The 23,648-nt window shown below is 43.7% G+C and overlaps 1 protein-coding gene across 2 annotated transcripts in view; it reads right to left on the reverse strand.

Annotated features, from left to right (window-relative positions):
• Positions 1-1,001: 1,001 nt before the first annotated feature.
• dapk1 (death-associated protein kinase 1) overlaps positions 1,002-23,648 on the reverse strand; it is a 72,037-nt gene continuing 49,390 nt past the window's right edge. The window contains exons 16-24 of one of the 2 annotated variants that reach the window (XM_042333377.1): positions 23,456-23,554; positions 18,507-18,584; positions 16,696-16,918; positions 15,058-15,240; positions 14,263-14,460; positions 11,398-11,536; positions 10,173-10,293; positions 8,518-8,706; positions 1,002-3,184 (exon numbers count right to left, since the gene is read on the reverse strand). In XM_042333377.1, coding sequence (XP_042189311.1) covers positions 1,946-3,184; positions 8,518-8,706; positions 10,173-10,293; positions 11,398-11,536; positions 14,263-14,460; positions 15,058-15,240; positions 16,696-16,918; positions 18,507-18,584; positions 23,456-23,554 — 2,469 coding nt within the window. In that variant the 3' untranslated portion in view covers positions 1,002-1,945. Of the gene's footprint in view, positions 3,185-8,517; positions 8,707-10,172; positions 10,294-11,397; positions 11,537-14,262; positions 14,461-15,057; positions 15,247-16,695; positions 16,919-18,506; positions 18,585-23,455; positions 23,555-23,648 lie in introns of both variants that reach the window. The other variant, XM_042333372.1, reaches the window with a different exon arrangement.

Below are 23,648 nucleotides of genomic sequence, written 5' to 3' on the forward strand. Positions count from 1 at the left end.
ATTGATCTTTCAAAGAGTCAGCATAGACCAACGAGTCTAATGTCCTTCTCCTATCTTAAAGTTCTGTTTCTAAATCACAAGTGGTAGTGTTTTCTCTCTCTCTCAAAAATCTCTGGGAATACATGCAAGGACCAAGTTGCCCCAAATAGGAATATGTACTTTATCTTCTCCATAAACATGGTGCTGTTGCAACACACAGTCACATGGTCACTCACCAGTCCGTAAGTTTGCTCCATTGTAATAGCCATGTCACACGCTATGGTTTAATTAGCAACTAAATCATGTTTGATAGTGGCCTTCTCACTGACTGCTTTCTATGGCAAAAAATCCAGGGAGCTCAGTTTGCTGAGTGTCAGATGTGATACCAGAAGGTTCTGTCCAAGTTGCACGAGTCCGCAAGCCCATTACCCCCAACCTCACTCAGCTCCATTGGCTCCCCATTCCCCTGCAGATCAAGTTCAAGATCCTCATTCGAATCTTTACATCCCTCCACGGTCTCTCTCCACCCTACCTTTGCAACCACTTTCAACCCTACCGACCTGGCCACTCCCTTCACTTAGTGATCACCAGTCTGGTTCATGTCCCCCACGCTACCCATCCCAGCATTGGTGAGCAGGCTTTAATTCCATCCCAGAATCCTCCGACTTGCTCCCTCCCTTCTGTCTTTTAAGACGCATCTCAAAACATACCTATGACTCGCTTTCGAGCATCTTTCACAGATTACCCACAGATCGCGTGCCCAACCAGTGAAGAACAATGAGATGCCCTCCCGATTTGAAAGGTGCTATGTAAATTGTGTGGTCATTGATGAAGTATGATGTCTATGCTCTTTTCAGGAATGCAGAATGTAAAGGACCAGAAAAGGCTACTGAGATGCTACTGGCCAATTCAAGAGCAAATAGTCATACATTTCTCTGCTTCTCAATAATAATAATGTTTCACCACATAGCTAAACAATGTCCTTTTGCACTTGCTGAGACATTAAAAGTCAGCGCATTTCGTAAGTAAACTTTATTAAAAACGCTTCATGTTTATTCCACTACACTAAAAAGTTTCCAAGTGTACAACTTGCAACATTAAAATTACATGCATTTTTCCCCCCATAAGAGCAAATATAAATAGATCAAACATGGAAAATTTTCCAATAGTTAAATTTTAATATACATCACTTTTATTGTCAATGCACATGAAACTACCACATTATCTTGTTCCCTTTTAAGCTGTGGGTACACCACTTCATTATCAGGACAATTTGACTGAAATGGAAAAATTTAGCCGATACAAAACAAAATGTACAAATGCTTTATATGGTATAATGTTACTCAGAGAAGAGTAATGGGGAGGTAGAAGATTCCTAGGTAAAAGGTTTAACAAGTATTGGTCTACTTACATCAGGAAACCTTTCCTGAAAAGGCACTCACATTTGGTTGTTGACATTTACACATTTTATTATCAATCAGCACATTTGCCTTTTCCCCCACAACCTTTAACTATAGAAAGTCTTAAAAAGATAAATGGGTCGTCAGATGATGGAAAAATGTAGGTAAATACTGTATATAAAAAAATTCACTTTCCTGCAGAGAGCATCTCCTGAAACTCTTGTCCACAACTACACACAGACAGAAAGGAGAGATTCCCTTGCAGTCCAAAACAAAAACCTCTCCACAGGCTTCTACACGGGGACAGTTCTTGTGTAAGCAGATGCACTTTGTAAAAACAGTTTCAATTCTATAATTGCAACTTTTATTCAAACTACACTGAACTTTGCAGAATGTACCAATGTGATAAAACATTTATATTGTTAAGTACTGAAGAAGTGTAGATCATCACTTGCAAGTAGAAAGGTTCACAGCATAAAATTCGAGTATTGCCTCCCTGTCGAGAGACAGAGGGAACACAAGTAACATTGCACCTCTTTAACCAACTTTAACAGGATTCATTCTTTTTACCTCGAAACTACGGAGCTGATTGAATTGTAAGATGTTCCTCCATTGCAAATAGATGCGTAGGTTTCATGTCCATTGGTATCTAAGTTAACTTTGAAAATGGCCGAGGCCTTTAAAAGAAAATCTGCAGCATCTCGACGACCGAGACCCCTCAGTTTTGACATTAAAAGTCCAACATTACTCTCTGGTAAAGCTGCCCATTCATTTAAAAGAGTATCCATCGGACTCGCAGGAAGTTTACCTTCTCTTGAAGTCCCATTCTGCACATTGAGCTTTGCAACAAGATCAACAAGGCCTAAATTAGTAGCCAGTAGGCACCAGTCCTTACCCATAGGATCCGGTGGGTCAAGAAGGCGGATAAGTTTTCGTCTGGCAAGATTGTTCAGTTCTGACACAGGGATATCCATACCTAGACTTCCCTGGGAGTAGATATCATGGCAACCAAAGCAGAGGATACTGCTGAAACTCTCTTTGTAGCCACCCATAGCATTGGTCAAAGATGTCTCTCTGTGCACTTGAGCACGAAAGAAGTCTCTGGGCTGGTAAACCATAATAGGTTCACTGCGTTCCCTGAGCTGTTGGGGGCTCAAGTAATGCTTCACAGCCAGAAGTCCAGGCAAGGTAGTCGCCATCAGATTATCTATCACGCTACAAATAGAATCCAGAAACATATAACACCTTATTTTTTCGACCTCTGGCCCTCTGACTTGTACCTCCACACCTTGTCCGTGGTTGACCAGCAACACTAAGACTTCGGTCCCTTTGTTGGATATTTTTGATCCGTTCGTCCATAACCTTATATCCATCTCTCCCTCAGAGTTCTGCTGATGTATCCACCGACAAAGGTTCACCTGGACTTTGTGGAAAATACCACAAGGGAATGGGGTATGATATTCAACGGGAACAAACCGGACTCCTCCGTAAACCAACATTTCATCCTCTTCTTCAGTCCAGGAGCGGTGTAGACTGTCCACTTTAATTAAAGCAGGGATATCAACCATTGAACCACTGGTCAGATCCCGAGCACAGATATCCATGGCATCCAGAATCTGTAATAGCTCCTCCACATCGTTTTCCAACACCAGGTGCTGGATGTCATCGATTGTGTATCGGCCTCTGTAGTGGTGCAAAGCCTTTTGATTTTCATTGGACAGAAGCCTTCCCAGCACGTAGGTGCACAGCCACCGAGGATCCAGCAACACCACATCTTGGATTGTTTCACTTTGTAAAATATTGATCTGAGCGACAAACAAGGTTGAGAGAACAAGTAATCAGTGCATTTGAAAATCAATATATATATATATAATAAATAAGTATAATACTTCCATTTGATGCATTGTCTGTCCTGTCGGAAGGATGACTCAAAGCGCTTCACAGGACTTCATTGTAAAGTTTAGTGGCTGTGCATTTCGTACGTGAACATGTCAGCACAAACAGTGAATGACCAATTTCATCTGAGGGATTGCTGGCCAGCACACTGGAAGAAATACCCTTCTCTTTTCAAGTAGTACCATGGGATCTTTAATGTCCATTTCAATTTAATGTCTCATTATAGGACGGTACTTTCAACAATGCAGCATGTTGGCAAACGTGGCTTATTAATGAATAACAACAAATCGTGTTTATGCAGTGTCTTTCACATAGGAAGGGCGTCCTGAGGCGCTGCACAGTTGAGGATTTGCACACAAGTTGGGGGATGGATTCAGTTGGGATAAACGCTGGGAGTGGGGGTGGAAGATGATCAAAGGCATGGTCAAGGAGAAAGGTCTTGAGACAGACCTTGAAGGAGTCGAGGAATGGGGGGGACGTGAAGGCACTCCGGGATGGAGTGGGAGCAGAAAGACTGGTAGGGTGGGGGTTATGAAGCAGGCCAGTGCCTGCTGAGAGGAGGGACTGGGCAAGCTGGTAAGATTTTAGAAGGTCACAAAGGTGGGGGTAGGGTGGGGGTTGGGGCAAGACCATAGAGGGATTTAAAAATGATGATGAAGTTGAACTCCAGTTGGAGGATGGGAAGCCAGTGGAGCCAAGCAAGGGTGGAGGTAATAGGTTTGCGGAGCCTGGATGGGATAAAAGCCAGGATAAGGGTCTCAGCAACCCCAGGGGAGAGGTAGTGGCAGAGGCGGCAATGTTGGGGAGATAGGGAAACGCTGATCCCCTTAATTGTTTATACCACACACACGTATATAAAAAAATACCAGGGATGACATTATAGTAATGTGGAGAAAGTGAAAAGTTGGGGCTGTTTCTGCTAAAGCAACAATGTTTAACCTATAAATGGTTTTGATGGGTAAATAATAATAGACTATTTCCACTGATGCAAGACAGAACAAAGAGGAGGCACGAAGCTTTGATGGAAAGGTGTAGAATTATATAGTTTCACAAAATACAGGTCAACACCACTTCCAGGTACCTCAGTTTAGCGTGGGTCTATATTGTGGACACGCAGTATATTGCAAGCACAGAACACCTGGCTTCCATGCTGACTGGCTGTATTCCTGGACTAAACAATGGACACCTTCCGAGGTATCAGGTCATCGCTGACAACACTTCCTGAGTGCTCTATACCGGTGCGCTATCCAAAGCCCCACAGACTTCACTTATTGAAAGAACTGATTTCAGCAACACTTCCTGCACATTGCGAGCAGGAAATATCATCAGTGTTCACCTGACAAGCCAGAAGGCAGCAAAAGAGGACTTTACCCTAAATGACCCTAAGGTTAAGGTAAAATGAGTTGAGCAAAAATTACTTCTCACAGAGAGTAAGAATAATCTGGAATGGAGAATATAAATATTTTAAGGGATATAGAGGGAAAGTAGAGTTAGAGGGGGTTTGCAGCATGTGGACCATGGAACAAGTGGATGAGAAAATTGGATTACAGCAAATTGCTCGATGGGCTGAATGGCCTCCTTCCATATTGTAAACTTTCTTTGGTTTGATTTCTAGCTCAAATCTGTTGGCAAAAATGTTATAAGCACAGTCTTTTTTGGACATATTTGTTTGATTCAACACAAGTGGAATCCATAGAGAACAAATTCAACTACGGGCTAATAGTTTACAATTCATTTCAAATGGACAGATGTAAGGGAACAAAGATTAGAACAGAAAAATGAAATTTGGGCAGACAACGAACAGACAGGCAAAAGTATTTAAAAAANGGTTTAATTACTCGCTATTCAGAATATTCAGTCAATCTGAAGCTCTACCAATAAGGCTATTTGAGAGCCAGGATGAACCTAAAGTTCATTTGAAGACAAGTCAAAACAAGTTGTTCACAATGAAACACTACCCGTAAAATTAGATTTTACAGGCATTGCATCCTAAACTCTTAAATCAGCTAACCTCATTAGAGATGCTTCAATAGGCATCAGCACCATGGCCTAAGCTAAGTGAAAACTAGTACAACCAGATTCTCACTTTCTAGCTCCTATTGTGAACGCTGTTGAAAAGTATAATAATGGACAATGATTGAGGACATCGATTGGGTTAGTCTGCGATTACCTCCACAGTAGAACAGCTGCCAACACAGACTCTGCCAGGTGTACACTGGAAGAATATCTACATGTCTACTTGGATGTGGTAACGCAGAATGAGCCACACCCATAGGAAACCTAATTCAAACGCAGAATTTCATCTACAAAACACAGACACACCACTTTACAATACATCGGTGAAGCACGTTGAAATGTCTCGATGACGTGGTAAGGCACTTTGTTATAATAATAATCCTTGCATTTGATAAAGGATTATCAAACCTTTAGGAGAGAGAAAAATTGAAAGAACTGAGAAAAAGGGAGGCAAAGCTTACGTAGATTAAAATCAAAATATTTAAAAAAATATCGTAGCTTGCCAACACTTTGTTTTTGTCCTCCACTCAAGACACTGACAAGATATTGACTCATGCTGGGTTGGTTGTAGTTCTATAAAACGGCTAGAACCCTCGGTTTCCCAACCTATTACTACGCAATATCCAGGCAGTGATTTGATCTGTGGTTTAATGACTAAGCTTCTCAAGAACTTAGTCTTATGACCTTCCCAGTTAGCTCTCTGATTGTATCACTTACTGTTCTGTAATCTCACCCAAATATATTTTGTACATATTGTTCCTACTGTGGATTTAGTACAATGTTTTAATTTCTTTGTGAAAAATGAGGCGATCAGAAAGTACACAAGGTAGATTTTTCTTACTGGCCAATAAACTTCATTCACCATGTGCTTCATTCACCATCACCTCCATGAAACCCACCACCTGCTGCCTCAACCCCCTCCCCACCAACTTGCTGGTCACCCAGCTCCCCCTCCTCTGCCCACTACTGGCTGACGTCATCAACCAGTCCCTCTCTTCCAGATCAGTCCCTGCCCTGTTAGAAAATAAAATCAGCCAATTCTGTAAGGAAATAACGCTAATTCCTTTAACCAGATATCAGACTGTTTTATTATTATTCGTTTGTTATTCCCCAATATCCCGATGGGTCAGACCAAAGGCCGGTACAATCAACAGATCTTATAACAACAACAACAAGATTCCATTTATTGAGCGCCTTTCACGTCGGGAGGACGTCCAGTTGGGTCAGGACCCGAGCAAGGGGGAAATGGTCAGGGTGAGGGGAGGGAAGGGAGGGAGCGAGGAGGGGGGAAATGGTCAGGGTGAGGGGAGGGAGGGAGCGAGGAGGGGGGAAATGGTCAGGGTGAGGGGAGGGAAGGGAGGGAGCGAGAAGGGGGTAGAGAGTCGAGAGGGGAGCTGAAGGCACGGTCAAGAAATTTTTTCCACCTCTCTTTGCAACCGCCAGTCCCCTGATGTTCTGTCAGCCTGCCTGTCAGACCTCAGGGGCTGGATGAGCGTAAATTTCCTTCAGCTGAACCTTGACAAGACGAAAGCCATATTCTTTGGCTCTCGTCAACGTCTAAAATCTTACGGCTCCTAACTCCTCCACCTACCCGATCTCCCCCTAAAACTCTCTGAACCCATACGCAATCTAGGCATCAGGTTCGACCCAATTATCCTTCCTCCCCCACATCCGGTCCCTCCCCAGCACCTGTCTTCTCCTACCTCTGACGTATCGCCCGTCTCTGCCAATACCTCTCTCCAAAAGCCACTGAAACCCTAGTCCATGCCTTTATCACCTCTCGGCTGGACTATTCTAACGCCCTCCTTGCTGGTCTCCCATCCACTACCATCCATAAAATCCAAATCATTCAAAACTCTGCCGTCCGCATTCTCACCCGCACCAAACTCTGCTCCCCGATGACCCCAGTCCTTGCCAGACTGCACTGGCTGCCTATCCCAGTAAGGATCGACTTCAAGATCCTCACCCTCGTATTCAAATCCCTCTACTCCTCTGCAACCCCTACCTCTCTGACCTCCTCTCGCCTCAAAACGGTACCCGTTGCCTTCGTTCCTCCGGGTCTGGCCTCCTCCTTGTCCCCCGAGTCCTCCGCTCAACCCTCGGCGGCTGTGCCTTCAACCACTATGCCCCGAGGCTCTGGAATTCCCTTACTCACTCCCTTCGCCTCGCGCCCCCTCTTCCTATTTTCAGGTCTCGACTGAAGACCTTTCTTTTCGACTGCGCCTTTGGTCACCTTCCTCCTCTCAGTTTGGACTACTCTACCTGTTGGGGCTTTGGCTCGCAGGGTTAAAGAGTTAACAGGCATTGAGTTGGTGGAATCCCTGCTCAAAGTGACCAGTTCGCCTTTCCAAGTCTTACCAATGAACCAGGATGCCTGCTGTCATCAGTAGTGCCCTGGAGGCTGCAGACCCGCCTGGCTCAGCAACCATACTAGAGACCGCCATAGAGAGCTGACTCGATTCCCTGGAACCAGCTCAGCATCATGGAAACTTTACTTCTCACCCCCCTCCCTCCTCACTGGTAGGATTGGTATTCTGGAAGGATATTTCAAATAGGTTTCTTTCTCCAGATACTGGAGAACAGTGTAAAAATGGAGACACCCAACAATCACAAGTATGTGGTTTCAGCAGTGTCAGCGGATACAGGGAATTTTAGTTATCATCCCATTGGCCGGGTCCAATGCATCTCCGACCACATTACAGTGAATCACAAAACAAATGCTGACTTCCAGGTTAAGCTGCCACTGCTGGACCTGCCTGTTTATTGCTGTGTATTGCTGTACATTCCTCACTTCAGAGGATACATTGCTACCATCAATTGTATTAGCCTTCAGTGTGTGGCTCCACAGTAGGTCTCCAGGGGACACAGCACTATATCAAACCATTTTTAATGTCAACGTTTAAAATCATTGCTGATAAATGGATCAAAACCTGTATCTGGGCACATCAGTTACGGAGCTTGTGTCAATCAAAATAACTGGTGACCAGCTGCAGTGTCTCACAGTGTGGTGCTGCCCTGTCACTGGAACTCTATTCTTTGATCCTCAAGTCCTGGGTTGAAATCCTTTCTAAATCTTTTCTGAAACTCTCTCACAAACAATTTGAGAAGAGAAACAGTTTTTTTTATTCTATTCCCTCAACTCTTACTGGCGAGAGTTCCTGAGCACACGCTGAATAGATGAGCTGTAGCTCACTGTCCCTGACAAAGCACCCAGAGCTCCACTCACCTCTCCCATGCTGTGCAGCTGCTGCGCCAACTCCCTCAGATCTTCCTCGCTCACCAAGGGGTTGATTCGGTCCTGCACGTCGTAAACAAACTGCTGCCACGACATGAACTGGTTTGGCCCATTCCGTTTCCTCCAGGAAGGCAGAATGGAGATGATTTTCTCACAAAGGAACGTCATGGGTGGACAAGCCTGAAAGGGATCAAGACACAAAAGTATTCCTTCATTTTTCATATCACAGCACGACCCACGCAATAGCTAATTGTGCTAAAAACATTAACTTCACACAATTGATTTAAACAAAACAGTTACTGTACTTGCTTCCCATTGAACACAAAATACTATTATTACAAAAATACGCAGTCAATCCACTTTACAATATATTCAATGAAGTGCTTTGAGCCGTCTCAATGATGTCATAAGGCTATATAAAATGTAAGGATTATGGTTATTATACTGTTACAGGATTTAAAACAAATAAAACAAACTTTAAGAAAAGATATTTATTTTGTCATCGTTAGTGGTCCCCACCTTGAATTTCTTCCCTTTTCTTCTGAAGGCAGGAACTCACGTGAGGGTTTAGAGATAAACTGGTGAAATGCAAGTCCAGAATGTGCTCTTTACACAAAGGGTCACCTTTATGTAAAAGGACTACTCTCTGCCTGGTACTTCTTCAAGTGCAAAACTCAAGACAGTCAGTCGGTATTGACACATTATTTGCCTGTGTATGTGTTGTGTGGAGGGGGATAGAGAGGGGGGTCTGGATCACTTGACATTCAGCCAAATACACGCCTCAACAGAGATCAATGCACCAATCAGCAGTGTACACTTGGCTGATTTCCCACCTTCCTCCTGTACTAAAACAATCTGCAGCACTCCAGCTGGGATAAACTCAGGATGGGGAGGGACTAGACTTTACAGACTGCAATGTGTCAGGAATGTGAGGAAAGAGCTGGAAAGATGGGAGGTGATTTAGGAAAACGTCAGCAGGCTTCCTTCTGTGCCGAATATTTCTAATCTGTGCTTAGTTATCTGATCTCACTCAGGCCAATAATCGGCCTCAATGTCTCAAGGCTGGATAGAGGGAGGGGAAATAGTCTGGGTTTCTGCTCTTGATCACTATCCAGTGAGTGACTGTATATGTTAGGTGAGGACAAGGTTAGCCTGTGATGTACATTCCACAAGCTGATGAGACTCACCAGAATCCACAAGATCTGACGTGCCTGAAACCTCACCAGTTCTCTCTCTATGCAAGGACTGGGTCACCTCTTCCATTCCACTCCCCCTATAAATCCATGCAATAACAATCCTTGTGTGATACGGCACAATGTCAAACCTTCTCAAGGAGCAGCCTGGGATTTCATTGTAAAATGTAGTGCCTGTGTATTTTGTAGCAGACACTTTGCGCACAGCAGCGTCGCACAATCAGTCATGGGGCGAATGACTAAGTTAAGTGGAGCTTGTTGTCTATTGGGAGAAACTTCCTTTTCTTTTCAAACAGTGTTATGGGATTTTTTTNGTTCAACCAAAAATAGGCAGACAGAACCTTGGTTTTAATGTCTCATCCAAAGGACAGCACCTCCAACACTGCTACTCTGGAAAGTCAGCCTAGACTATGAGCCATCTTTGCAACAGTTCTTGGTGACGAATACACTTACGGAAATAATCCAATATCTTAATTCCAGCAGGTAAGTCCGTAGTAGCTTCATATCTTTGGATCCGGACGCCCCCACGTCCAGCACGAACAGTCGGTCAGAGATATGCATGTCGTTTCCAAACCTACAGACCCACAAAAAAAAATCACATTGCCCCATTGAACATAATGCTAATTGATCAAAGCCCTTCACAGTTTGTTCCTGGCAGTGCAGTGAAATGAAAAAAAATGCACAAATTGAAAGGATTTTCCACACTGTGCCAGAGAATGACGTGAGGCAACCTTGGGTACAGATTGTAGTTATGCTAAAAAGACAAAAACAAACATCTTATTAGCATTAAAAACCACTTGAGGACATTGTACTGTAGCATTGACTATGTAGTGTCCCGACTGTGGGATGCTATTTGTTTAAGACAAAATATATTTGAATTCAGGCCTCACCTACTATACCAACCTGATAGCTGCCAGGAGCTGAATCCCAGGCTGGCTTTGCCCCCTCTCTAGCCCAGGAGGGCTGAGCTCAAATATATTACAGGCCCTGCTGAGATCAGCAAACTCAACCACGGACCATGCAATCAAACTTGTGACCCTATGGCTTGCGAGACTTACTTCCAGTCACTTGGCCACTATGGGAGCTGTGCTGGGGTTATTTTCTGCAGACTATTCAGTGGTTCCGGGTACAGTCTGGTCTGCTGACAAAACACTCTGAATGATGTCAGCGGCTCTTCAAAAATAAAAAAATTGCTGGTTCTACATCACCTGCTATTGACAGTTCTTCAATTGGTCAGGGATTCAAAAGGAACCAGATGATTGAATTGGGTACTGCAGCAGAAAAATGGAAATAAATTGAGAAGCAATTCACTTTTCTCTCTTGCCCGAGACAACGCTAAAGGCTGCTTTCTGTCTTTTTTGTTGAAGGTCAGTATACAGCAACTTTTGTTGCAGTAATACTTTGAGCACTGAATGGAAGATTCATTGTTTTTTTTGGCTCTCACTATTGCTTTTTAAGACATATGTATATGGAGGCTCGGGCTTGCTCCCTTACCACAGCTATAAAAAGGGAATGGACTCTGCAGCAGGCATCTCCGAAAATACTCCTGACTACTTGGTTGGTCACTGGGTCAGTAACTAGAAGTCATCAATTTAAGATAATTAGTAAAGGAGCAAATGGGGCCAAGTTGAGCTGAACAGCCTTCTTCTGTACCGTACATTTCTATGGTTCTACTCACCGACTGCGGATTTCCTTCAGAAGTGAGAGATCTTTGTCGTATGCAAACTCCCCTCCAAAGGTTCGAGGGCAGTTCACAATGTCTGCATGTGTGGCAACAAGAACCACCTGCAAAGGATTCTTCAGCTTCCCACCGAAGGCTGTGGAGGAAACAATCTGCTTTTAACAATTTTAGAAATCAGGACAAGTGTCAGAGCTACTCCCAACTGAAGCCGGGGAAAGAATAGGCAACAAGTCCACAAAGTTATAAATGTCAACTTCTCTCAAAAAAATCTATTCTTGAAATAAGCTGCTTAGGACAGAATAAGAATATCTGGTTGCTGCATTTTATTTACACATCCAACATCTGAACTGTATCTTTCACTCTTATGACTATAAAAACTAGCTACAACAACAACTTGGATTTATATAGTGCCCTCCATGCCGGACTGCGTCTCAAGAGTTCTATGATCATTCCGTGCAATTACTAAATTCTACATTTTCCCTGTCTTTGTCTTATGAAATGCTGGTTATTAGGGAGTGTGTAACATTTTGTATTCACTGTGTAATGTAAAACTTATAACATTACAATATTAGAGTATAAATATATCTATTACTTTAAAGGTCAAATGACGAGATCAACGGTTCTGCCAAATCAGAACATGTAAAATCAAATTGGCAAGTCCTGGCAGCAGGTGATCTAAATATATTGCTAGAGATCTAAAAATCTCATGTATATAGATTATATCATATAGTATATATAACTATTGAGGATTACACATTATATGTCTTATATCATGTATGATATGATGTACGGTAACAGCACTCTTTGTTGAAAGCTTGTCAGGGCCCCCTGGTGGTAGCAATTGGTATGGAAGGTGAGGTTCTATTTGGTCAAGTTCTATTTTTAGAGACTTTTAACATCCAAACATCTGAAAAGATTTGACAGTAATTATGCACAGCAACATTCCACACGAGCCATGTGCTAATTGATGTATTTACTTGGTGGACTGTCGGTAAGGAGCTTGAAGGATGGCACCTCCGACAACACAGCAACTCCCAACCCCTCCCAATAATAATAATAATAATAATCCTTGCATTTGATATAGCGTTTTTCACGTCGGGAGGACGTCCCAAAGCGCTTCACAGAACACACTGTAAAGTGAATTGACTGTATATTTGTGGGCGAACGCGGCAACCATACTGCAATACTGCACTGACCGTGTCAGCTGAGACATATGAGTTAACAACCACCACCAAATTACATTTGTACAGGGCTTTCATGTCGGGAGGACGTCCCAAGGCGCTGGACAGACAGAGTTTTGGACCCGAGCTGAGGGTCGGGGGGGGGGGAGGGTGGAGGGCGTAGGGCAGGGGGGGGAAGCAGGGAGATTGAAAGCACAGTCAAAGAGGAAGGTTTTGAGGTCGGTCTTGAAGGTGGCGAGAGAGGGGGCGAGACGGAGGGACTGCGGGATGGAGTTCCAGAGGGTGGGTGCACAGTAGCGGAAGGCCCGCACGCTGATAGTGGGGCGAGCAAGGCGGGGGACGTGAAGCAGGCCAGTTAAAGCTCCACTGTGGGGCTTGAACCCAAAGCAGCAACTGTGCAGCTAACTGGGCCAGGCTGAATGGAGAGAATGCATAGACAGAAGGAAACATACCAGAGTAGCCATCAGCTTGATTGCTTGAAACAAAAACAGTTTACAGCCCAGAAGATGACAACTTGGTTCAGTTAATACCTGTGCCCACTGTAGCTATCAAACAACAACAACTTGTAATTATATAGCACCCCTCACGCAGAGTAGAGTCCCAGAGCACTTTCTACCATCTATCCACTGTCTACCTTCTGAGCTGAGCTAGGTAATCGCAGCTGGTAATAAAGCTACGATATGGCCCCATGTCTCTGGGCTAGATGGGTGGGTGGAAGAGAAGTTAAGCAAAGTCAGTAATTTCCTGCCTCCAGTCACGACCTAATGCTCATCTATGAATGATTTAAGAGAATGGACATTGCTTTCTCAAAAAAGGGCTTCCATGGTTACAAATGACAAATTAACTGACCTCAATCTGGTATTGCTGTTGAACTCACCAACAGGTGGCACTGAGTAACCTGAGGAGGATTCCCCCTTATGGTAAGTGCCTCGTCTCCACTTGGCACCTCTCCACAGTGCACGTCCGTACTGCGACTGAGTACATGGGAGTGGCTGACACCAGCATAGCTCCTCCTGCTCCAGAGCAACTAGTGCTTCTCCACTAACACTCCAGCTGCCAAGTTATCTCTTTCAGTTCAGTATTGAAACAGTACCGTGGAGCTCAAGGGATTGAACACAAATTTAAGTTGAGTAACAGGATCCTCTGATGCTTTTGAACAATATTTGATCAAATCCCTAGCCTGCATACATCCTTTGGTCATGTAAAAAGGCAATGTGAAACATAACTGGTTTAACCTATATGAGCCATGGCCTGTCAAAATGATTTCTGAACGAGATTAAGTGGATACATTATGAGCGGCAGCACTGAGCACAATGTCAGCAAACCAGATCCAGGGGCAGAATGGCTGAAAACTCACTCATCGATAGTGGAGTTGAAATGGGGGCGGGGTTGCAATAGGCTGAGTGGAGGGAGCGAGCGTATAGCATAGATAGGGTGCCAGAATAATCACACTGTGAGTACGCAAACCTGCTGTGTTTTAGCCCCACCTCCCCCCCCCCACACACACACAAATGAGACACTGCTATCTACTTTTACCTACTTTTATCAAAGAAGTTGAAGAAGGGAAACACTCTAGTCATTAAATCAACAGTTGCTGCACATATCTAATGCAACAATATGATGGAAGTCTGTGAAGTAATTCTGGAAACTCCGCACTGAGTCGTGTGGGTGAAACTCGTACCTATGGGTTCCCCAGCCGGGATCAGAGATTTCAGGAAATTGAGCCAAAAGGTCACTTGATTCAGTTGCGTTTCGTACGGTTCCTCGAGACTGAACAGCACCATGTGGACAGCAGTGGGATCATTCACAGCAAAGTAATCATAACAGCAGTAGTAGACTGGATTGCCAGAGAACTCCCAGATGTTGAAATCACCAACTCCTGAAAATAACATTGAAAATGTTCACTCTGAAGTGGCAAATAGCCTTATTAGTGAGAAAAAACACAGATCAGCCATGATCTAATTAAATGGCGGAACAGGCTCGAAGGGCTGAACGGCCTCCTCATGTTCCTATGTACAAATCCAACCAAACAAAGGATACTCACCAACAATGCAGTATAAATCTAATACATACATATATTTATATATAAAAACAGAGCATGCTTACATTTTTTTTAAGGATCTGGTTTTAGACACGATGGGCTGAATGGCTCCTTTCTGTGCTCTAAGTGTCAAATTTTCTAAATTTTTTGGTAGTAAAAATCAAATCAATCCATTGCAATGCAAACATTGCTTTTGAATTCACAGCAGGATTTATGGTGAGAATGTCTGCACTATAATAATAATAATCCTTGCATTTGATATAGCACCTTATCACGTCTTCTAGACGTCTCAAAGCGCTTCACAGAATATACTGTAAAGTGAATTGATTGTATATTTTGTGGGCAAAATGCGGCAGCCAATTGACACAGCAGGCCACTGAAAGGAGTGGCCAGTACAGACAGGCTTCAGTTTGTGGATAAGTGGTCATTTCCTACCGTTCACGTTGGCATGTTGGATGTCGACAGCTTTGGTGGACTGATCATCAATGGTAGAGTGGTTATTGTGAGAGGGTGAAACGAATGCTTCCAGCATGCCTTTGGTGAGGCTCGGTTCGAACATCATGCTCCGGCACCTCACACTGACGTTCTCACAGCCAGGGTACAAATTCGTAATACTCACTGAAACTTAAACACAGAAATAATCAAAACACGCAAGGCACAAAATAACTGACTTGCAGAACTAGCAGCTGTGGTGAGGGCTCCTCGTGAGGAAAGGGTAAGGATTTTTTAGAAATAAGTTATCGGAGTTGATCACATTAGCAAGTTTCCACAAGCCTTCCTCTTCATCTGTAGGTTTTCTGCTTTACAGATGTCTCGGCCCAACACATGGTGGGAAGGCAGAACTTGGGGAGGGTTGTTAGGTGAAAGGGGAGGGAGAGTGTGCGCAAGAGAGAGAGAGACAGAGAAAAACAGAGAGGGAGCATGAGAGAGAGGGAGAGAGAGAGAGCGCAAGAGAGAAAGAAAGAGATCAAAAGAGAACAATAGATCGAGCAAGTAAGAGAGACCCTTTTCAACAGGCATGTTGACAGACTGGCCTGGTAATAGACTACTGGATCATGGCAGAACCAGACAAAAAACACAGTAAAATCTATCTTCTAACTTGCTGAATATCAGAGAGGGGTGGAAGGAGGGTGGGTGGGAGGAGAAAGAGTTGCACCTTCAGCACATTTAAGAGGTCGATCATTGTGTTCATCGTCACAAGGTTGCTAAATTTAGCACATCACAATTTTCATCCATAATTTTCAGTTTGGCATATAGCATTGACTGCATGTTAGGGTTAAAAATTAACCATTAATGTTAAATATTTATGAGCAAAAGGCAGCAAACCATGACAATTACTCTGTTCTCGTCCTTTTGGACCCTTTCTCTTATCTTCTACTGCATAAACTTTGACAGGATTAAATTAAAGTGGGAGTTGAGTTGTAGAGTCTGGGACATTGTTGGCCAGGGCACTGGGGGAAAAGATCACTTTCTTTTCAAATTGTGCCTGAGATCTTTACTGTCCACCTGAAAGAACAAATGTTCTCTTATAAGCAAAATCAAATGCAGCGATCTCCCAATACTGACGGCACTGGAGTGTCAGCCTGGGTTAAGAACTCAAGTCCCATTGTGGGGCTTTAACGTACAACTTTCTGACCCAGAGGCATGAGTACTGCCAACTGTGCCAGACTGACGATGTCTAACTGTCCCCTTGCCTTTGGGGCGGGGCTGTAAACTGAACAGACAGAGCTATCAGCAGTACTTTGGTGCTATGAGAAAGCTACAACTCACCTCCACAGGCAACAGCAACATTCTTACCACATTTCGTTTTCAAACTGGCCATGCACTGAGAGAGACATGAAGCACTTAAGAACATATGAATTTGTTAGATGAAAGAAGACACAGGTCTATCCAGTTCGCCTTCCACCATTCTAGCAGTTGCTAAAGATATTACTTCCTAAAATAAATCCAGCTAATTTGAAAGAATTAACACTATTTCCACAGATGTGCTGCAACACCAAGGAACAGCTCTGCCATGATAAATGCCAGAGCACAACAAATGGTTAGTTTGATGTTGCAAGAAGGACAAAATACCTGATGGTTTTGACGATGAAGGGGAGGGTGGATAGCGAGTCGAGTTGGTGGATGAGAGACGAGGCCTGCGTCTCTTGAAGAAGCTTCGCAGTAGCCCGCACTTGAGAGATTCGATGAGTGTGGTCTTCCCTGACCCTGTGTGTCCGAACAGCTTGAGTTTTATTCGGAGCTGGGAGTTCTGAGTCGGCCTGAGCTGCTGAATGAAGATTCCTCTGTGCGTATCCTAGAGCAACAGCAAAATCAACACAAGGTTCACTTCTTGACACGGAGCCCTGTACATATACCACCAGTAAGTGACACTAATAAAACACTTGCTTAAAAGTGCTCATCTCTGAAGCAATGTATCTTGATAATCTATGAAAATAAACATCCCAACAAGAACAACTTGCATTCTACATAGCACCTTTCAAATGGGGTAGCATCTCAGAGCATTGGCTTAAGTTTGACTCATTTATATTCATATAGAGAATATTTAGAATATTAACCATTCTAGACAAGTATCAGTCCAGTCTTTTATTGCATGAATAACATGGAGTCCTGTAGCGTAGTGGTTAGAGCACTTGCCTCGGAAGCAAGAGGATCTGGGTTTGATTCATGGCAAGGCGAATTTCCTTAGTCCACATGCCTCTGTTCACCTAGCTAATAATTAGGAACCCAGCTATTAGTCGATTGGCGGATCGCTTTGCTGGGGGTAATAATCCCTTGATACATTTTTTTTTAAATTGTAATAATTTGGTCACTCAATCCACAACTGTCTTTGGGACACTTCTGTGCACATTTGGCTGCTACATTTCACCCACAAAAGATACAGTCAATTCACTTAACATGCCCATCTCGAAGACATATTCTATGAAACGCTTTGAGACGTCTCGAAGACGTGATAAGGCGCTATATCAAATGCAGCAATTATTATTATAAGAGAGAGGTATTGCATGCATGAACATATCTGAAGAGAAAAGATGGAAAAGCAGTTCAGTTTTGATCCAGTAGGTGTCAATATTCATACATGGATTGTCATCCCTCTTGCTCGACAGACATGAATATATTGCAACACAAAAGTCCCAATTGCTTCCTGCCTCACAAATGATCACCTGTGGGAACTGTGCATATAAATGACATTATTTGGAAAAACAGCTACATACTGTAACTGCAGCTGGGCCTCAATCATTACAAATGTCTACTGAACTCCTGAGATGAACGTGCTTGCCATTCACTGTGAGCACTGCTTTCCTCTGGGTTTTTCAATTTGAAAGGTTTTCTGTCAATGTGCGAGAGAAAAAAAAACTCTTGCTACTGTGCTGCAAAGGCATCTAACTCTACAAATGAGGGTCAGGAAGTATTGGTGGGCTGGGGGGGGGGGAGATGGGAAATGAGATAAGCTAGCGCGCAAGAAAAGAATTCTCCTGAGAGCCTTACAAATATTATTGTGGAACAATGTTGTGTGCAAATTATCGCCTGGGTTCACCTACAAAAGAACTTTGAGATGTCTTCCAAATGTGAAAGGCCCTACATCACATGCAAAGATTATTATTATATGTAAAATGCCAAAAAATAGCAGAATAACTGGATCTGGATTAATGCCCAAGGAGGTTCTGAGTTACATTTGTGAAGGGGAGGGGCAAGAAAAGGAGCAAAATTTGGAAGTATCCTGTTATTTTCCTGCATCTAAATTTCAGGTTCAACCACCAGTCTCTTATAGAGTAGCACATTCACAGGCACGACAGCGGGAGGGAGAAAAGTGTGAGCTGCCGGAATGTCATACAGGAAGGGTTGTCAACACATGTACCCTAGCGAGGACCCTCACAAGTTACCTTTTTAAGCCTGGCAAGTAGGTTGGCAACCTGTTCGTGCTGCTCGGTTCTGGCGAGATCTTCTGCCGTTCTCCCATCCTGTCAGAACACACAGCAATCAATGCAATTAGTTATCACTTCAGATTTAAACATGTGAAGAATGACGTTCAACAGTCTGGGGAGCTTATTTTCTCTCTCTCTCGGGCTGGAATAGGAGAGATGGCAGATTGAGAGTCAGCTGAGGGCTGCTGAGCAAAACCACTGCCAGCAAGATCCTGAAATGAACCAGATTTAGTGAACTGACTGCATAATAATTAACTCCCATTCCTGCTTTAAATACAGTATTTCTTCAGCAGTGCATAACTGTAATTGTAAAATAAAAGTCCGCAGAGAACAAGAGAGAAGAAAAATATCTCTGTACAAAAAGGAAATCTGATTATTGCTCAGGGTACTACATAGCAGGAACATTCAGGATTTTTACCCTTAACAGCAGTAACTGAATGCAACTTACATTTTCCGGGACTACAGAAGCAGATGAACTAGTCTAGTCCATCACATGCGCTGTGCCCACTGTGTAATAGTTCAGATGCCCAGTAACATTGCAGTAACATTGAGTTCATTTTGGTGATGCCTTCAGGCTTTGGTCAAGCTGTACTATTTTAGCTGGTTGAACTCCAGCAGTACACTAACGCACACTCTGGGGCCCTCCCCAAGCCTTGGTTCTTGTCAAGTTGCACCAAATACTCTCCGGAATTAGGTAAGCAGGATGCGTCCTTCTGGGGAGAGAATATGTTTTCTCTTCCAGACGCAGGGAAATTTCCATGTGTAGGTGGCATACATATGTGGAACACTCAATCTGGTGTGGATACTCTTTAAGCATGGTGATGGGTTTCTGGGTGTGCAGATATTCAGCTAACCAAAAAGAGGAAAACAAGTTGTTTTGGATAGTCCAAAGATTTCAGACTTGTAATTTGTGTGCGATGAATACTGCCTTCCCAGGTTATTCATGGGATACAGTCCAGCAACAGCTGTGTTTGTTCAGTATCTGTTGAATAAGCTCAGAACGACTGTATTCTACAGTGCTCAATAATGACCCTCTCGGAGAAGGAATTTGGGCTTTTCAGTCAGTTTGGGCAACATCAATGTATTCAGAAGCTGGGAAGAGATTTGAAAACGTATTTTAATTTTGTTCCTAATAAATAATGGAATGTGTTCAAGAATAATGTAATTTGGATCCTCCCCCATAATAATATCTACATTATTCCAGTCACCTCTTGCCCACTTCAGCAGGAACCTGCACACAAGCAGTCACTATTAAAGGTCAGAAATCACAAGGCCTGGGTTGGACTTTGAACTCCCACAGGTTTAGTGAATTAAGAGCAACAATCTTATCAAGAATGACTTGATTAAAATAGAGGCATTAGCCTTGATGAGAAGCATCTCAGAGGATAACTTAAGAGTTGTTATACAGATGCTAAATGGGATAAGGTAAACCTAGATCAATGCTTTCAGATACACCAAGCAGAACAACAGAGCACAGCGAGTGAAAGGCAAGTTCAAGTCAGACACCAGGAAGTATTTATTTACACAGAAGTCAATCAACTGGTGGAACAGGTTCCCAGGAAAGGTAGTAGAGGCCAGGGAACTAGATTTGTTTAACTAACAGTTTTAACGTAATGGGAAAATGGCAAGGTTGGCAGTATTTCTGTAAGGATGAGATCAAATGGACTGAACCTCTGCTGTGATCTTAGGGATAGATACGCACACACCTGTGTGAGCAAGAAACCACGTGCCAGTTTGTGTGTCTTACAAATGAAATGTAATAAGCTCCATTTAAAAGCTTGTCAGGGATCAGCAATTTTAAAAAAAAAACTATTGGATCACATAAAACGCTATTTGTTTAGATAAATGTGTTTAGAATTCCCACGCTGCCTTTAGTAGACAATTCTGGCTGGAACACTTATAATGTAAAACTATTGGTATGGTGCTTCGTAACCTCTCTACCCACCCCTTGCTCCACTCCACTTATTTTAGTTCAGTCATTAGTTTTCTGCCAAACGCATCTGCTTACTTCTAAGCGATTTAATCTGAACAGGATCTAATAAGGATCATGTTCCTCTTGCACCCTGGGTTAAATGAACATTCCAGCTGCACTGAACCCTCTTGATATTTACATTTAAAAAAATTGAAAGTAAAAAAACCTTTGTAAAAAAAAAGCAAAAAAACCTTTGTAAATTATTCTCTCCTTTTCTAGACACTTGAGTAATTTTTCCTTTTAATAATAATCCTTGCATTTGATATAACGCTTTTCACGTCTTCTAGACATCTCAAAGCGCTTCACAGAATAGACTGTAAAGTGAATTGACTGTATATTTGTGGGTGAAACGCGGCAGCTAATTGTGCACAGCAGTGTCCACAAACAGTCGTGGATTAAAGTGACCAATTTATTATTGTTTTTTTTGAGGAATTATTATTAGGTGTGTGGAGTAAGGAAACTGCCCAAGGGAATCGAACTAAAGTCTCTTGCTTGAGAGGCGAGTGCTCTAACCACTGATCTACAGGACTCCACTTTTAATTGGGTTCCACAGTAGCTCACCTAGTTGTTATTTTCACGTGCGAGTCTGGACAGTGAGTGTTGAGATTATGAGTGGGGGGAGAAATCGACTGACCCCAAACCCACGTCTACTCAATGTCTGTCCGCACATGTACCGAGCAGCTGGTATCTCTGGATAGCAACTGTACCCAAGCAGTAGCCAGGGGTTGAGATGGGGGAGGAGAGAAAGTAGCCAAAATGAAAGGTTTCAATTATTGCACATTTGCTGAGCTGCTGAAATCAAATCCTGACTGTGAGGAAGAAAGGTATTCTGTGACAAACACAAATCTGAAATGCAGGGAACCTGTCTTTCAGATCCCACTGGTTCGATAAAATACACGATCAGACATCCATGGTTACAAATAGGTTTCAGTGTTCACCTAGTGTTTGTTACAGCAGCAAACAGACTCCCAAAGCAATCAGGAACCTCGGTGTTCTGTTCGACCCTGAGCTGTCCTTTCTTCCCCACATCCGCGCCACAGCTGGCACCGCCTTCCACCACCTCCGGAACATCGCCAGACTACCGCACTACCTCACCCCTCACGCTGCTGAAACTCTGGTCCACGCCTTTATCGCCTCAAGGCTGGACTACGGGAACTCTCTCCTCGTCGGCCTTCCCGGCAGCTCCCTGCACAAGCTGCAGGTCATTCAGAACCAGGCTTCGCGACCACATCATTCACACCCTCGCTCGCCTCCACTGGCTTCCCATCCCCCAGAGGATTGAATTCAAGGTCCTCATCCTCACCTACAAGGCCATTCACGGCCTTGCACCCTCCTACTTCTCCGACCTACTATCCCCCTACTTACCTGCCCGTACCCTCCGTTCCTCTGGCTCCAGTCTGCTCCACACCCCCCGCCCTACCATCAGTGGCCGGGCTTTCAGCCTCTCAGCCCCTAGGCTCTGGAACTCCATTCCCCAGTGCTTTCGCCGCCTCCTCCCTTTCCTCCTTCAAGGCCGGTCTCAAGACCTTTCTCTTCAACCGTGCCTTCACCTCCCCTCTCGACTCTCTAGCCCCTCCTCGCTCCCTCCCTTCCCTCCCCCTGACCATTTCTCCCCTGCTCAGGTCCCGACCCAACTGTCCAGCGCCTTGGGACGTCCTCCCGACGTGAAAGGCGCTCTATAAATACAATCTTGTTGTTGTTCATGCAGAATATTTGCTCTACCCGCTTATATGAACACATCTCAGTTGTAATTAAAACATTGTGTGATCAATAGATTCACATCCCTTAACTGTTGCCAGTAATGCAGTATAACTGGCAAGACTCCATCAGTGAGAGAGCTCTCAAATGGATTCAACCTTCTGGGTACCCGATACTACAAAGACTGAAAAATATACAGCAAACAGAACACAACTAAATGATGTGCTATGCATTTTATAATAAGCTGGTCAACAAAGCAGTCAAGTGATCTGCTCCTTGGCTCTCTGCAGCAGTGACATGAGGAGCATCAATCTGTCTACTCATTTCCCTCTACCAAGTATTCACAGCCCTTTCACCCCCTGCCTCGAATGAGTTCATGAACACGATATACCCGTTTTGGGCACATAATGCATGAGGCATTTTGTTTTGGTGCGTGAAATGGCACACATGGTATCCGGCTGCACCTCATTGAAAAGACAGGCATCTCACGTGTGTAGATTTCCCACTGCTTGTCCAGCTAGGACCACCCAACCCGTTAGAGCTTTGACTTGCAGGGTTAACAGGAGCTGAGTGGAATGGCGCCCTACCCCCAGTGAGGTCTGCCTTTCCAGGCCCTGCCGATGAGCCAGGCTGGCTGTGCTGTCATCAGCAGTGCCCTGGAATACTGCGGACTCACCCGGCTCAGGAACTGGATTACCAAGACTGCCACAGAGGGCTGGCTCGATTCCGACATTCCATTGCCAGACATATCATGGCTGCTAATAACACAGAAAACCTCAGAGAAACTGGACTCAGGTTATCAACGAGCAAGTCAGGTTTCCCAGAGCACAACATATCCTGTGCAGGTACACCAAGCCACAGGCAATTTATTTGTTTAATTTCTACATTTTGAACACAACAATGGGAAGTTAAAGAAAAAGGAGTACTGGAAACTCCTACGTTCAATATTCAACAGTTTAAATATTTGTGGAATCTGCCACATTTTTTTCCTCGGGTCAGTCAAGTGTCTGATGCCTATTACCAGTAACAGTATCTACAACCGACTGAGTTCTACATTTGTATGCCACCTACGCATGGAACATATTTTTAAACTTACGTACAAATTCTACCTGAAAATAAGAGGCTTGGGCTTCCTGAATGCCATCCTAAGAAATATGCCATACAATTAGAAGCAATGGATTCAAGTTATTTGTGTTGATGTAGGACAATGTAAAAAGTACCTATTCAATGCACTTACTAAACTAACAGCTTCCACAATAGCACCAGCAAGGCAGAGGTGGCGGATGACATCAAGGCTCCCGATATTAGCAGCAAGGTGTAAAGGTGTTCGTCCATACTGCAACAAGAGGAAAATATGCTTTTTGAAATTGAGGTACTATCATAGGCAGCACAGCTTAAAACAACAGTATTTGTGCCACATTACAATTTTT

This window comes from Callorhinchus milii, unplaced genomic scaffold (assembly GCF_018977255.1).
Source record: "Callorhinchus milii isolate IMCB2004 unplaced genomic scaffold, IMCB_Cmil_1.0 Scaffold1, whole genome shotgun sequence".
NCBI lineage: Eukaryota > Metazoa > Chordata > Chondrichthyes > Chimaeriformes > Callorhinchidae > Callorhinchus > Callorhinchus milii.